The sequence below is a fragment of the Rhinoderma darwinii genome, chromosome 4 (genome assembly GCF_050947455.1).
Source record: "Rhinoderma darwinii isolate aRhiDar2 chromosome 4, aRhiDar2.hap1, whole genome shotgun sequence".
Taxonomy (NCBI): domain Eukaryota; kingdom Metazoa; phylum Chordata; class Amphibia; order Anura; family Rhinodermatidae; genus Rhinoderma; species Rhinoderma darwinii.
Window position 1 is genome coordinate 270,844,008 of NC_134690.1, and position 15,269 is coordinate 270,859,276.

At 43.6% G+C, this 15,269-nt stretch overlaps 1 protein-coding gene across 3 annotated transcripts in view; it reads left to right on the forward strand.

The window, feature by feature from the left end:
• The window catches only part of HBS1L (HBS1 like translational GTPase), a 113,419-nt gene that overhangs the window by 5,204 nt on the left and 92,946 nt on the right, over positions 1-15,269 (forward strand). For all 3 annotated transcript variants that reach the window (XM_075862507.1, XM_075862506.1, XM_075862505.1), the window contains exon 2: positions 11,166-11,231. In XM_075862507.1, coding sequence (XP_075718622.1) covers positions 11,166-11,231 — 66 coding nt within the window. The remainder of the gene's footprint in view (positions 1-11,165; positions 11,232-15,269) is intronic.

The window sequence follows — 15,269 nt, forward strand, 5'->3', positions numbered from 1 at the left end:
ATATGTATGGTTTTATTATTTTCTTTTAATAATAAATTACTTGATCAGGGAGAAAGGGCGATTGTGTTTTATTGTATTATTGAAACTTTTTATTTTATTTTTGACACCCTTTATTTTTGCTTTTTTTAAATTTTTTTTTTTTAGTCCCACTAGGTGACTTGAAGGTCCAACTGTTTGACTGCTGTACTAATACATTGCACTACCTATGTAGTGCTATGTATTAGAACTGTCAATTGTTCACTGACAGCAGGCTGATCAGGCTCCGCCTCTGGGTGGGGCCTATTCGCCTTCAGTAATGGCAGACAGGAGGCCATTGTTTGGCCTCCTGTTGCCATATTAGCAGTCGGCAGCCTTGCCATCGCATGGCAGGGCTGCGGATTTGCTACAAACGACTAAGATGCAGCGATCGCTTTCATTAGCTGCATCTAAGGGGTTAATGGCAGGAATCGGAGCTAGCTCCGGTTCCTACCGTTACAGCGGGATGTCCGCTGTAACATACAGCAGACATCCACTGCTGATGACGCCGGCTCATATTCAGAGACGGCGCCATCTTGCCGATGGTACCGGAAGCCTTTTAGGCCCCGCCTCCTAGCGGGGCATAGGAGGCTTTCGTTGCTGGCAGGCCAGGAGGCCAGACCGGGAGGCCATTTCAGCAACCGGCAACCCAGCGATCACGTTGCTGGTGGCTAAAAACCCTTCACATGCTGCGATCTCTATTGAACTCGGCATCTGAGGGATTAATCGTCCGGATCGGAGGCTAGCTCCGGTCCTGGCCGTAACATACAGCAGGCACCCGCCGGCGATGGTGCGTTCTCTGATCCTGAGCGGGCACTATCACAGTGACGTAATGGTACTGCGCTTTGCTGGAAGCTCTGCCCGAGACTGCCGTGTATATACGGCGGATGTCGGGAAGTGGTTAAATTCACAATAGGTTGTTTTTTTTAATTCGTCCCTCTAGGGAACTAGCAGCTGTGATCAGCTGATCGCTTGTATAAGGCCTCATGCACATGGCCCGTAATCACGGCCCGCGATTGTATGGGAGCACGGCCCATAAAAATCAAAAAGTAGGACATGCTCAATAATTCCTGGCACATACACCCTTCTGTAGCGATACGGAAAGGTGTCCGCGGCCAATGGAACCGGTCAGGTCCCTCATTGCAGGCCGCATTGCAGTACGCAACTAGAGTTGTTTTACAGTCTTGTGCATGGGGCCTAATGATTTAAAGGGCTTAGTATTTCAAATCATTGATGCCTTTCAGTGTAAGGGTATGTTCACACGCACTGTTTTCAGACGTAATTCGGGCGTTTTACAACTCGAATTACGCCTGAAAAAACGGCTCCATTACGCCTACAAACATCTGCCCATTGTTTTCAATGGTTTTTACGATGTTCTGTTCCCACGAGGTGTTATTATACACGTCGTTGTCAAAAGACGGCACGTAAAAAGACGCGCACGAAAAGGAAGTGCATGTCACTTCTTGGGCCGTTTTTGGCGCCGTTTTTCATTGACTCCATTGAAAAACAGCTCCAGTAACGTCCGTAAAATACGCAGCGAAAAACTCGGGTTGCTACAAAAACGTCTGAAAATCAGGAGCTGTTTTCGCCTGAATACAGCTCCGTATTTTCAGACGTATTTTGCTAAGCCGTGTGAACATACCCTTAGAGATATTGTGGACATCCGCTGCAGACTTCTTTTTATTGATTTATATAGATTCTTCTTTTAGTTAGTGCAGACTTTGCGGAAAATAGCTTGAGGAGTGGAAAATTTGGAGCAAAATCTGCATTGGAAATTGTCTGCAACGTCTGAACTTTCCCTTAGGCTATGTTCACATGTGGCGTAATTGCTGAGGATTTTCTGTCTGGATTTGCAGGTGGAAAATCCGCAGTGTATTACAGTAGCAGCAAAGTGGATGAGATTTTAACAAATCTTATCCACACTGGAAAACTTCTGTGCAGAAATTGACCAGATGCAGATCTTTGAATCCACAACATGTCACTTTATGCTGTGGAATAATACCGCATTTGTTGCGGATTTTCCCCATCGAGTTTATGTTGAGTGCTTGTGTATGGGGGTTCGGGAGGAATAGCTGCCAGGTGAACAATCGTTTGGGCAACCGCTATCTAAATTGTATGGCCACTTTTTTACTGACAGGCAATCTTTGAGGAAATGGCTCTGGCATGGTCTAGTAGATATCAATCAATGACAGACCTGTGTGCTTTGTTAGACCTCTGACAACCCATCACTCCAGCAATTGTACCAAGGGAGCCCCCTCCCTCTGTCAAGCTCACTAGATGCTGTGGTTACTATTGACTGTTGGCATCTAAGGGTTTAAATGGATGGGTTCAGAGTTATCTCCAATCCTGTCTGTTAATGCGGGATGTCGGCTGTATAATAAAGTAGACACCCATAAGTGGTGCCGCAGACACAGCAATGCTATAGTACTGCAGTACGCTGGAAACTATGTACGTACCATGACGTACTATTATTCCACAGGGTGGGAAGGGGTTAAAGCAACAACATCATTCGTTGCTGTGGGCAGCTCAGCCACTTTTCCTTTTCCTTGCTCGTTGACGTTTTTTTTTTTTTTTAACAAAACGAAGCACAGGCGTAAACTTGTCAAGTATATTCCCAAAATCATACTTATGACAAACGTTACCCCCATAGAAATGTGAAAATGACTGGGCACATACACTTCAGATGTATGGCCCAAACGAAAAAATGGTGGTTTGGGATTTTAGTGTAGCATGCGTCAATTAAGGAATACAACACAGCTAGGGATCTACACCAGGGTTGTACCTGTCGTAGGTCAGCTCCACTTTTCTGAACAGAAATCTTTAGTAAATAAGTCAATACGGCCCTATTTTACGGACACACAAAATTTGTGTGTCAGAAATAGTTTTGGTGGTGCTTGATAAATATGTCACTAAGGCCCTATTCACATCACGTTAGGGGCCTCCGTCAGAGGTATACGTCGGGAAGACTCCTGACGTATACCTCCAACAAACGGCCCAAATGTGTCCCACTGTATGGCATATAGTGGGATACGTAGCTTGGGGACCGGCCCTGCCAAATCTACTGAAGTCACTGTGCATTTATGGACAGTGACTCCAGGAGTTCCCTATCGCTGGAGTTGGCGAGCAGAGAATCAGCTGATGCTCTGCTCGGGGACTCCAGTACTACTCTGACGTCACTAGCCATATATGGACAGTGACTTCAGGAGTTTTCAGGGGGCTGGAGTCCCGGGACAGAGCCATCTAATAGCTCTCTGCCCATGGACTCCAACACTGTGTAAGCTCCTTACTTCACTATCCTTATATGGGCCGTGATGTCGGGAGCTCCCCGAATTATACGTTTAATTAACCCGTTCGCGCTCAGTGACGCACTATTCCGTCATGGTAACCATCCCGTTTGCGCTCCATGACAGAATAGTACGTCACGGAAGGAACGGCCATTTCGGCCGTCTTCCCGACACATACAGGAGCTGTGACAGCTGCTGTCTCGTACAGCGGTTGCCGCAGCTCCTATAGTGGGGACCGATCGCTGTGTTCCCGCTGATTAACCCCTTAAAAGCCGCGTTCAATAGTGATCGCGGCTTCTTAGGGGTTAAACCACTATCGACTGCCCGCTACATGATATCGGGCAGCGATGGTTGCTATGGCAACCGGACGCGTAACAATGGCGTCCGGGTATGCCATCGACGGAAGCCTAGTGGGTCCTGACAAAGTCAGGACACACTATGCTTGCTGTCAGTGAGTAGCTGACAGCTTTAATACACTGCACTACGCATGTAGTGCAGTGTATTAGAATAGCGATCAGGGCCTCCTGCCCTCAAGTCCCCTAATGGGACAAAGTAATAAAGTAAAAAAAAGTTGTGTAAAAATAAGAAAATAAAAGTTTTAAAAGTAAAAATCCCCCTTTTTCCCTCATCAGCCCTTTATTATTAATAAAAATAAACTATACATAATTGGTATCGCCGCATCCGTAACGGCCTAAGCTACAAAATTATTTCGTTATTTATCCCGCACGGTGAACGCCCTAAAAGAAAATAATAATAAACCATACCAGAATCACAATTGTTTGGCCACTTCACCACACAAAAAATGGAATAAAAAGAGATCAAAAAGTCGCATGTACCTAAAAATGGTACTGATCGAAACTACAGTTCGTTACGCAAAAAATAAGTCCTCGCACGGCTTTATTGATGGAAAAATAAAAAAGTTCTGGCTCTTAGAATAAGACAACACAAAAAGTAAATGATTTTTTACAAAAAGTATTTTATTGTGCAAATGCCATAAGACATAAAAAAAGTATAAACATCTGGTATCGCCGTAATCGTATCGCCCCGCAGAATAAAGTGAATATGTCATTTATAGCGCACGGTGAACGCTGTAAAAAAAAAATAAACTAAAAAAACAATAGTGGAATTGCTGTTTTTTAGTCACCACGCCTCTTAAAAATAGAATAAAAACTGATCAAAAAGCCGCATGCACCCCATGAAAACTACAATGAATTCCTCGAGGGGTCTAGTTTCCAAAATGGGGTAACTTTTGGGGGGGGGGGGGTTTCCATTGTTTTGGCACCACAAGACCTCTTCAAACCGGACATGGTGCCTAATATAAAAAGGAGGCCTCAAAATCCACTAGGTGCTCCTTTGCTTCGGAGGCCGGTGCTTCAGTCCATTACCGCACTAGGGCCACATGTGGGATATTTCTCAAAACTGCAGAATCTGGGCAATAAGTATTGAGTTGCGTTTCTCTAGTAAAACCTTCTGTTTTACAGAAAAAAATGGAATAAAAAGGATTTTCTGACAAAAAAAATTAATATGTAAATTTCACCTCTACTTTGCTCTAAATTCTTGTGAAACACCTAAAGGGTTAATAAACTTTCTAAATGCTGTTGGGAATACGTTGAGGGGTCTAGTTTCTAAAATGGGGTGTTTGATGTGGGATTCTAATATATAAGCCCTTCAAAGCCACTTCTGAACTGGAGCCTAAAAAAAAAAAAAAGACGCAATACATTATACTCATAATAAGCCGCGCCCACCCCGAGATGAGCCCAGTTTTGACCGTTTGTATAAACGGAGACCCCTACTAGACCATTTCAGTGCCCGGTTTTCCCAAGCATTCACCGCCGAGAAGTGTATTTCTATTGATGAGTCCTTGGTACATTTTAAAGGGAGGCTTCAATTCCGCCAGTACCTGCCGGGTAAGAGGGCAAAGTATGGCGTGAAGATGTATAAGCTGTGCGAGAGTGCATCAGGGTATACCTACAAATTTAGGATATATGAAGGGAAGGACATCAGTATTCAGCCCCCAGATTGCCCCACGTTATTGGGAGTTAATGCAAAAATTGTGTGGGATTTGGTGCACCCACTGCTGGACCAGGGTTACCACCTCTACCTGGATAATTTTTATACCAGCGTCCCACTCTTCAAGTGCCTCGCTTCCATAAGTAATGCGGCACTGCTAGAAGAAATCTGAGAGGCCTCCCTAAGACTCTGCTTGGGCAAACACTCAGAAGGGGTGAGAGCAGGGCACATTCTAGCAGCAACATATTCTGTGTCACGTACAAGGCAAGAGATGTCCTTGTATTGACAACAATACATGCCCACACCAGTACCCATGTACCTGTACGAGGTACCAGTACAGAAACCCCCAAACCAGACTGAATCCTGGACTACAATAGGTACATGGGAGGGGTGGACTGAAGCCCTACAGCGCCATGCGGTGTGGTATAAGAAGCTGGCCGTGCACATCATACAGATGGCATTGTACAATGTGTACGTGCTACGTCGATGGGCAGGCCAGACGGGGACTTTCCTGGAATTTCAAGAGGTGGTCATCATGAACCTAATCTTTAGGGACCAAGAAGGGGGGGCACCCAGTACTTCTGGAAGCGAGGCCATACGCATCGTACCAGGGCAACACTTTCCAGGAGCAGTTCACCAAACTGCACCTCTTTTGACTTTTTTCCTTCTTGCCAAAGTCTGCTATAAGAGGGGGATAAGGAAGGACACAATACCAGGGCTCTGTATGAAAGTGTTTTAAAATGTATCATACATCCCTTGATTTTTAATCTACCCCAGTTTTACTTATCCTGATGCACGCGGCACAGCTTATCTCCCTTTATCTTTCCCTTCTGAGCCCTGCTGCGTGCCCAGGCAGCTGTTAACAGCCACATTGAGGGTATTGCCATACCCGGGAGAACCCACATTACAATTTATGGGGTGTATGTCTCCGGTCAAAATGTTTACTACACCTCTATATGAATGCCTTAAGGGGTGTAGTTTTTAAAACGGGGTCACTTCTCGGGGGTTTTAACTGTACTGGTACCTCAGGGGCTTCTGTATACATGACTTCGCACCAGAAAACCCCCAGTAGGCCAAATGGTGGTCCTTTCCTTCTGGGCCCTCCCATGGGCCCAAACGGCAGTTTATCACCACAAATGGGGTATTGCCGCACTCAGGACAAATTGGGCAACAAGATGGGGTATTTTATTTCTTGTGAAAATAAGACATTTTGAGCCAGAACTACATCTTGTTGGAAAAAAAATTTTTTTTTAATTCCCAGCCCAATTCAAATAAGTTCTGCCAAAAAACTGTGGGTCTCTATGGTCACAACACCCATGAATTAATTCCTTGAGGGGTGTAGTTTCCAAAATGGGGTCACTTCTGGTGGGTTTCCATCGCTTTGATACCTCTGGGGCTCTACAAGTGCAACATGGCACCCGAAAACCAATGCAGCAAAATGTGCACTCCAAAGAACACACAGCGCTCCTTCCCTTCTGAGGCCTCCCATGGGCCCAAATGGCAGTTTATCGCCACAAATGGGGTATTGCTGCACGCAGGACAAATTGGGCAACAAAATGGGGTATTTTGTTCCCTGTGAAAATAAGAAATTTTGATGAAAAATGACATATTATTGGAAAAAAAATTCATTTTTTAATTTCATAGCCCAACAACCATAAATTAATTCCTTGAGGGGTGTAGTTTCCAAAATGGGGGATTCCTACTGTTTTGGCACCTCAACACCTCTTCAAACCTGGCATGCTGCCTATATTCTAATAAAAAAGAGGTCCCAAAATGCACTAGGTGCTTCTTTGCTTCTGAGACTTGTGTTTTAGTCCACGAGCGCAGTAGGGCCACATGTGGGACATTTCTAAAAACTGCAGAATCTGGACAATACATATTTAGTAGTGTTTCTCTGGTAAAACCTTCTGTGTTACAGAAAAAAATGGAATAAAATTTGAATTCAGCAAGAAAAATGAAATTTGCAAATTTCACCTCCAATTTGCTTTATTTCCTGTGAAATGCCTAACGGGTTTAACAAAAAAAAACGTTCTAAATGCTGTTTGGAATACTGTGAGAGGTCTAGTTTTTAAAATGGGGTGTTTTATGGGGGTTTCTAATACTTAGGCCCCTCAAAGCCACTTGAGAACTGATCAGGTACCTTAAAAAAAAAAAAAAAAAAGGCTTTTGAAATTTTCTTAAAGGGAAGGTGTCATGAATGTTTTTTTTTATCATACTGCTTTTAGTATGATATGAACATAAATTTTATTTATTTGTGTTGTACTTTTTACTTACTTTTACTTCTCTATGGGGGCTGCCGTATTTTTTTTTCATCTCTGTATGTGTCGATTAACGACACTTACAGAGATGGAATACGGCACATACATCCCCATAGAGAATGCGAACGGGAGCCGTTCCATTCTCTGCAGCGTACGCCGTCTGTGTGGGAACGCCGCTCCCACACAGACTAAAACGAAGCTCGTTAGCAGAGCGAAATCCTTCGCCATTTTCATGTGGACCAGAAAGCCGCTGCCGGACAGTAAGATGACTACTTCCGGTCGCGGCTTCCGGCCATATGTTCAAGGAAGCGAAGACGCAAGAAATAGGAGCGGAGGCGGCAGGAGCAGGTAATTTATGTTTGTTTATGTGATGTGTGTATTATGTTCGTGTTATACTGTCTGCTTAGCACTGTATCTAATCCTCCTACACTGTGCAGTCGCTCAGAAAATGACGGCACACAGTGTAGGAGGTTTGAAGATTCTCCCAGGCTCTAGCTAGAAGAAGGGAGGGGAGATTGTGTGAGGACACTAAAGCGAGTGTGTCTACCCCAAATTTGCAGCATAAAGCAATGAGGTTGCTTTACCACATTGACCATTCTGCAATTTTTGGAACTGCTCCCTCTAGTGACCAGCATATGCAAATGTTATAAATTAGAATCTAATTTATAATATTTCCTGACTTGTGAAAAGATTAAAAAAATTAAAACAATGTGTAATCACTTAAATAATTGTTTAACTAAAAAAAAATCTAGCGACACATTCCCTTTAAAAATATGAGAAATTGCTGTTTATGTTGTAAGCCTGGAAACGTCCAAGAAAAACAATCTAAAGTAGATATATGGGAAATGTGAACTAGTAACTATTTTGGGTGATATAACCGTCTGTTTTACAAGCAAATACATTTAAATTCAGAAAAATGCTATGTTTTCTAAATTTTCTCTACATTTTGCAATTTTTCACAAATAAGCACTGAATATATCGACCAAATTTTACCACTAACATAAAGCCCAATGTCTCACGAGAAAACAATCTCCGAATCGCTTAGATAGGTTTATAGAGGCTCTGTCACCAGATTATAAATACCCTTTCTCCTACATAATCGGATCGGCGCTGTAATGTAGATAACCGCAGTGGTTTTTATTTTGAAAAACAATCATTTGTGACCAAGTTATGAACTTTTTTAGATTTATACTTATTCGTTTCTTAATAGACAACTGGGCGTGTTTTAACTTTTTACCAACTGGGCGTTGTGGAGAGAAGTGTATGACTCTGACCAATCAGCCTCATACACTTCTCATTGTTCCAGCCCATTGTTACAGTGTGATTGTGCAGTGAAAGAAGCTGGGCTGGAACAATGAGAAGTGTATGAGGCTGATTGGTCAGCGTCATACACTTCTCTCCACAACGCCCAGTTGGTAAAAAGTTAAAACACGCCCAGTTGTTTATTAAGAAACGAATAAGCATAAAACTAAAATAGTTCATAACTTGCTCAAAAATTATAATTTTTCAAAATAAAAACCACATTATCTACAATACAGCGCCCATCAGATTATGTAGGAAATAGGGCACTTATAATCTGGTGACAGAGCTTCTTTAAAGCGCAAACTAGGCTGCGTCCTTAAGGGATTAAAGTATAACTGTGGCGGATGCCATACAGTGGCATCCGTCACCCATAGTCTTCCATTTAAAAAAAAAAACGTATACTGTGTGGTATATGTTTTTTTTGCAAGATCCCTCAGGATGGAATAGCATAGTCTACTAAGCTACTCTATCCTTCAAAAAAAATAATTAAAAAAAACTATACCAGCCCGACGGAGGCCAAAGGACATTTTGTTCTCCGTCGGGATAATGGAGCCCTATGGAAACGTTTATCTTATACGTCGGGATCTTTCCTGATGTACAAGATAAGGCCCCATTCACATTGCGTTTGTGCTATCCGCAGACCGTATAAGTTTTTTTTATGACAACGTGTACCATTGAAAACCTATACAAATGTGTACCATTTTCTGTTTACGGCTGTATTTTTTTATTGTTTATACATTGTTTCATGTATGTTTAGTAAAGTTTTTTTTTTTTTAAATGAATACTGATAAAAAAAAAACAAAAAAACAACCCTAAAAACCGGATGGATTTACTGTATGTAAACGGATACAAATGGATAGTGTTACGTTTGCATACGTCCTCCATTGAGATAAATGCTAAAAAAAGTTACGTCGCGTATACCATTTTTTTTCTTCGAAGTACAGAATAGCGTAGCAGACTACGCTTTTCAGTACTTTAAAAAAACAGTATCCCAATGTAAACTATGACAAACATAGACTAAACGGATGCTATTTTGGTTTACATTTGACCCATTATAGTCTATGTATTTGCCGAGCTATATGTTTCAGTACTTTTTTAGTGTTTAAAAACCTATACGCTCGATGGATAGCAGAAACACGATGTGAATGGGGCATAAGGCCCTTTTCCCACTGCGTTTCGCAGTGTCCATCGTAGGTATACATTGGAAGGTTTCCCCAATGAATATCTCTAATGGACTCCACTGTATAGGCATACTGTGGCATCTGTCGCCCATAGGCTCCTATGTTCAAAAACTGTATACCGTGTTGTATACTTTTTTTTTTTTTTTTTTTACTGGATGCCTCTTTATAGAATAGCACAGTCTTAGCACATACAGTGCAAACAGAGTGTGAATAGGGCCTAAAGCTGAGCATTAGTCTTTCCAATGCAGTTACAAAGTAATGTTGAAAAAGACCTATGTCCATCAAGTTCAACCAAGGGATCATAAATTATTACACCTGAAAACTGGTATCATTGCATTAATAAATGTTGTAATGCGCAAATATAGAGCATGCCGGGGGGGGGGGGGCTGACTTCCGGCACAGCACTGCTCCTCGCCACTGCTATGCAGGGAATTATAGCACCACTCCCTTCACTTCAATTTACCTGTGTTGCAGTTCTGGATGTGCAGTGAGAAACTGTGAAGGGCCCACAGCGCTGGTTTCTCAGGATCAGTAGGGGTACTAAGAAATTTGTTCAGAAAGTGATTCATATAGTAGCCATATGCCATGATTTTCTGTGATGGGGAAAATCCCCGATGTTCCCACATGTATGACCCTGATCCTGCACTCTAATATCCATAGTTTGCTATTCAGCTCGTGTCGAGATACCCAAGTCCCTGTTGTGTGCATGTACTTCTATTCATGAGATGTAGCAATCATGTGACCACTAGACCTACCACTTGTATTTCAGTTTCCCTGTTACCTGTTAGGCTTCATGCACACGACCGTGCCCGTAATTCTGACCGTGCTCTCATTATAAAGTATAGGAGCATGATCCGTAAAATAAAAAAAACAGGACACCCTATTTTTTTCGGCAGGTATCTACGGCACGGACACTCTCCCGTAGACCTACGGGAAGGTGTCCGTCGGCCATAGAAATGAATGGGCCTGTAATTACGTGTCGCGTGCATGGGGGGTTACTATGGAAAAAATAGTGTGATAACCCCTATGTCCACGATCACAGCTTACAAAGAATATTACTGCAGTATCACTTGATAACTCTAGAATTTGACACTTTTTTTTTTTATTTGTTACAGATTTTGATGATGATGACCTGTATGGACAGTCAGTAGAGGATGACTATTGCATCTCGCCAGCAACAGGTATACATCAACATTGTGCTGTGACAGTGTATGAAGTGCTTCAGAAATTACTTGCATTTGTTATTTCAAAGTAATGAAAGCAGTAAAGCGCTCCATAGTGCAGTAAATCTGGGAGTATGAAAAAGATGACGCTATAAGGCTGGATTCCCACGTAGCATAAACGCTACAGAAGTCTGTGTGGAAATTGTGCAGCATTTACAGCTGCAGCAAAGTGAAGATTTAAGAAATTCTCAGCCACGCGCTGCGAGAAAAAAAAGCTGAAAAATTGAGCGGAAAGTGCTCTGTGGTGCGACGTTGCATTCCACAGCATTTCCATCTATGCTGCAGGTTCTGTGTGGAGATGCTGCGTGTTTGGCCCATAGACTTGAATAAAGAGTGTAAATCTCGCTACAAATTTTTGTTGTGATTTGTACAGCGTTTACGCAGCGGAAACTCTAGGTATCCACAGGTGCACATATTCTTTGCTTTAATGTTTAATGCTAAATCGGCAGGTAAAACCGCTACAGAAAAACACAGCAAAACGTTCATAAATTGAATAGCGGTGTTTTGTTTTTTTTAATTCGCAGCATGTCAATGCTGCGGAATTGCTTCTCTTCTGTTGTGGGTTTTATCTAATTGAATTCAATAGGGAGGTAAAACTTGCAACAAATAGGCACTTGCAATTTTTGCTTGGGAAAATCGCAGTTCAGGAAAAAAACAAAAAAGCTTTTTTTTTTTTGCTTGAAAAATAATAAAAAGCGTATACTTTACCCCCGGCGATTGTCATAACGACAGGATCTTCTGCTCTGCGTACAGCCTGGCCTCCTGGGATGACGTTTAATCCCATGTGTGACTGCAGCAGCCAATCACAGGCTGCAGCGGTCACATGGACTGCAGCGTCATCCCAGGAGGCCAGGCTGTACTCAGAGCAGAAGATCCCGTCGTTATGACAATGGCCGGGACAATAAGTAGAGGGATGTGTTGTTGCAATGCCCGGAAAACTGCACCACAATTTGATTTAGTTTTTCGGGCGGAATTACCTGTGTTTTTTTCAGGACGAATACGCTGAGTACTTTTACGCATCGTATCCGTTCTGTGGGCACTACCCTGAAGGTTATGCTCACCAGAGTTGGTTGTGCACTTTGCAAGCATGGAGTGGGATTAGAATCCATTCGGTGAAATAGCGGCCACAGCCTGCAGGCCTCTGAATGCAAGACTACAACCGCACCATTCAACAGAAGATAAAAAGCAGGAATATATCAGGCGCTGCCACCATCATATATGTAGGATTAAATTGAACATTTATTGGATGTACAAATGTGTTTAAGGGTATGTGCACACACTAGCTGTCATTTACGGCTGAAATGACAGACTGTTTTCAGGAGAAAACAGCTGCCTCGTTTCAGCCGTAATTCCTCCTCCTCGCATTTTGCGAGGCTTGTCTGACAGCCGTAAATTTTGAGCTGTGCTTCATTGAGTTCAATGAAGTACGGCTCAAATTACGTCTGAAAGAAGTGTCCTGCACTTCTTTTGACGAGGCTGTATTTTCACTCGTCGTCGTTTGACAGCTGTCAAACGACGACGCGTAAATGACAGGTTGTCTGCACAGTACGTCGGCAAACCCATTCAAATGAATGGGCAGATGTTTGCCGACGTATTGTAGCCCTATTTTCCAGTACATCCCTCATGACCGCACTTCAGGAGGTTGCCCTCTTGACCTCTGTAGGGACAGGAAGACAGAGAGGTTAAAAGGCCCCTCCCACCACCCACTTGCCAGTGTTCTTCCTGTCCGCACAAGGGTCAGGAGCAGAGAGCGTCGCTCCTGTATTAGTGCAGGAAAGAAACTCGGGCAGGGGGCAAGATCGGGGGGTCCATGCACTCCCCCTTCTCTTGCCCCTAAAGCCCAGGCTAACACCCTCAAACGACGGGTCCCTTAGCTCCCTCCCTGAGACACCTACCGGAGGAATCCTAGGCAGGGTTCTGGTAGTGTGTGGGGGCTGGGGTTTCCCAAGCAGGCTTCGGCCGCGCCGCGGACCAGGCGGGGACCGGCAGCTCCATAGGCATGGACGCACCGGCAGGGATCCTCGCTGCACCGCATAGCAAGCCTCTGTCGCCGGCTATGGCGGCTGCACTCCAGGTACACGCTGGATGAATAGCCGACCGGAAATGACGTCGCACTACTTCCGGTCCGCGGCCATCTTGGAAGGCGGGAAATTCAAAACGCCAGCATTTAAAGGGACATGCACCGGTATGTAGTTAGAGCTGATAACTCTAACTTGGATTAATTTTTTGTGGATTGCATATTGCATTGCCTGTTACCTGTCACGGTATGGAACTTCCTCGTCCTGATGGAACTCCAGATATGTCCCAGGGTCACGTGAGTCTCACCCTTGGGGAAGGGTATGACCCCTTATGTATGTACACCATACTTTACCAACCTTCTGTTTTCTCTAGGAAAAATTGCCAGAGTCCCATAGAAAACAATTGTGTCAGGATTGTATTGCAAAAATACTAAAGGAGGAACAACCAACGTTCATGTCCGAACTTAGGACTATGATTCGTGAAGAAGTGGGTCAGTCAGTAGCCTCCCTCGCCCCTCCGCAAGAAACTCCCTCACACTCCCGGGCAAAAAGACCGCGGATTGAAGTGGATCAAAAATATTGGCCTCCTTCTCAGGGGTCGGACTCTGAGCAGGAGTGCTATTACCTATCGGAGGATGAGTTAGAAGAAAGAGAGGAACTCTTGCCTTCAACTTCTTCCACTCAAGAGAAAAAATGTTTCTTCTCTTCCGAGATGTCGGATACCTTAATTCAAGCAATACGGGAAACTATGGATATTCCCGAAGAAGACCAACCACATACCATCCAGGATGAGATGTTTGGAGGTCTAACGGAAAAGAAAACAAGGGTTTTTCCGGTAAACGAAAATCTTAAAAGAATGGTGACAACTGAGTGGGAAGATTCAGAAAAAAGGCTCTTCATTTCAAGAGATTTTAAAAACAGACTTCTCTTTGATCCAGAGGACACTAAGCCTTGGGATGAGATCCCAAAAGTAGATGTCCCAGTCGCCAGGGTTGCTAAAAAAAACGCAATCCCATTTGAAGATTCCTCTCAGTTGAGGGACGCCATGGACCGAAAGGCAGACGGACTACTGAAAAGAGCGTGGGAATCTTCCTCTGCCTTGATCTCAACTAATATCGCGGCCACATCAGTAGCAAGAGCAATGTTTATATGGCTAAACCAGCTAGAGACCCATTTGATGATGAAGACATCACGACAAGATCTATTAGAATCTCTACCCTTACTAAAGATGGCAACCGGATTCTTGGTAGACGCTTCAGCGGAATCTATTAGATTTGCTGCCAGGAATGGGGCTCTCTCAAATGCTGCTAGAAGAGCATTATGGCTCAAAATGTGGTCAGGAGATACGAAGTCCAAAAACAAGTTGTGTTCTATCCCATTTACAGGGTCTCTGATGTTCGGTCCCCTCCTTGATAACATGCTGGAGAGTGCAACAGATAGAAAAAAGGGGTTTCCTGAAGAGAAACCAAAAAAACCCCCTCAGTTTGGAAGATTTCGCCAACAGAGGGATCCTACCTCACAGAACTACAGCGGGAAAGGGAAGTCCGGTCGCTGGAGTTACCCCAAAGGAAAAAGGGGTCGAGGATATCTCCTTAACCCAAATAATTCATTCCAGCCCTCAAAGCAATGACGCCAAGAGCGTGGGGGGAAGACTCCTACATTTTTATCCCAAATGGTCGAGAATAACCCAGAACCCCTGGGTTCTAAAGATAATAGAAGAAGGATACAAAATAGAATTTTCCTCCATTCCTCCAGAGAAATTCCTAATAACCCAGTACCAAGCAAAAGATCTTCATCAGATCCTTATCCAGGACATCCAGAAACTACTCAGATTGAGAGCCATTTCTCCAGTTCCCCACAACGAAATATGCAAAGGCCACTATTCAAAAAACCAAACGGTTCCTACAGGACAATAATCAACCTGAAGGTCCTAAACAAATGGGTGAATTATCGGAAATTCAAGATGGAGTCTATCAGA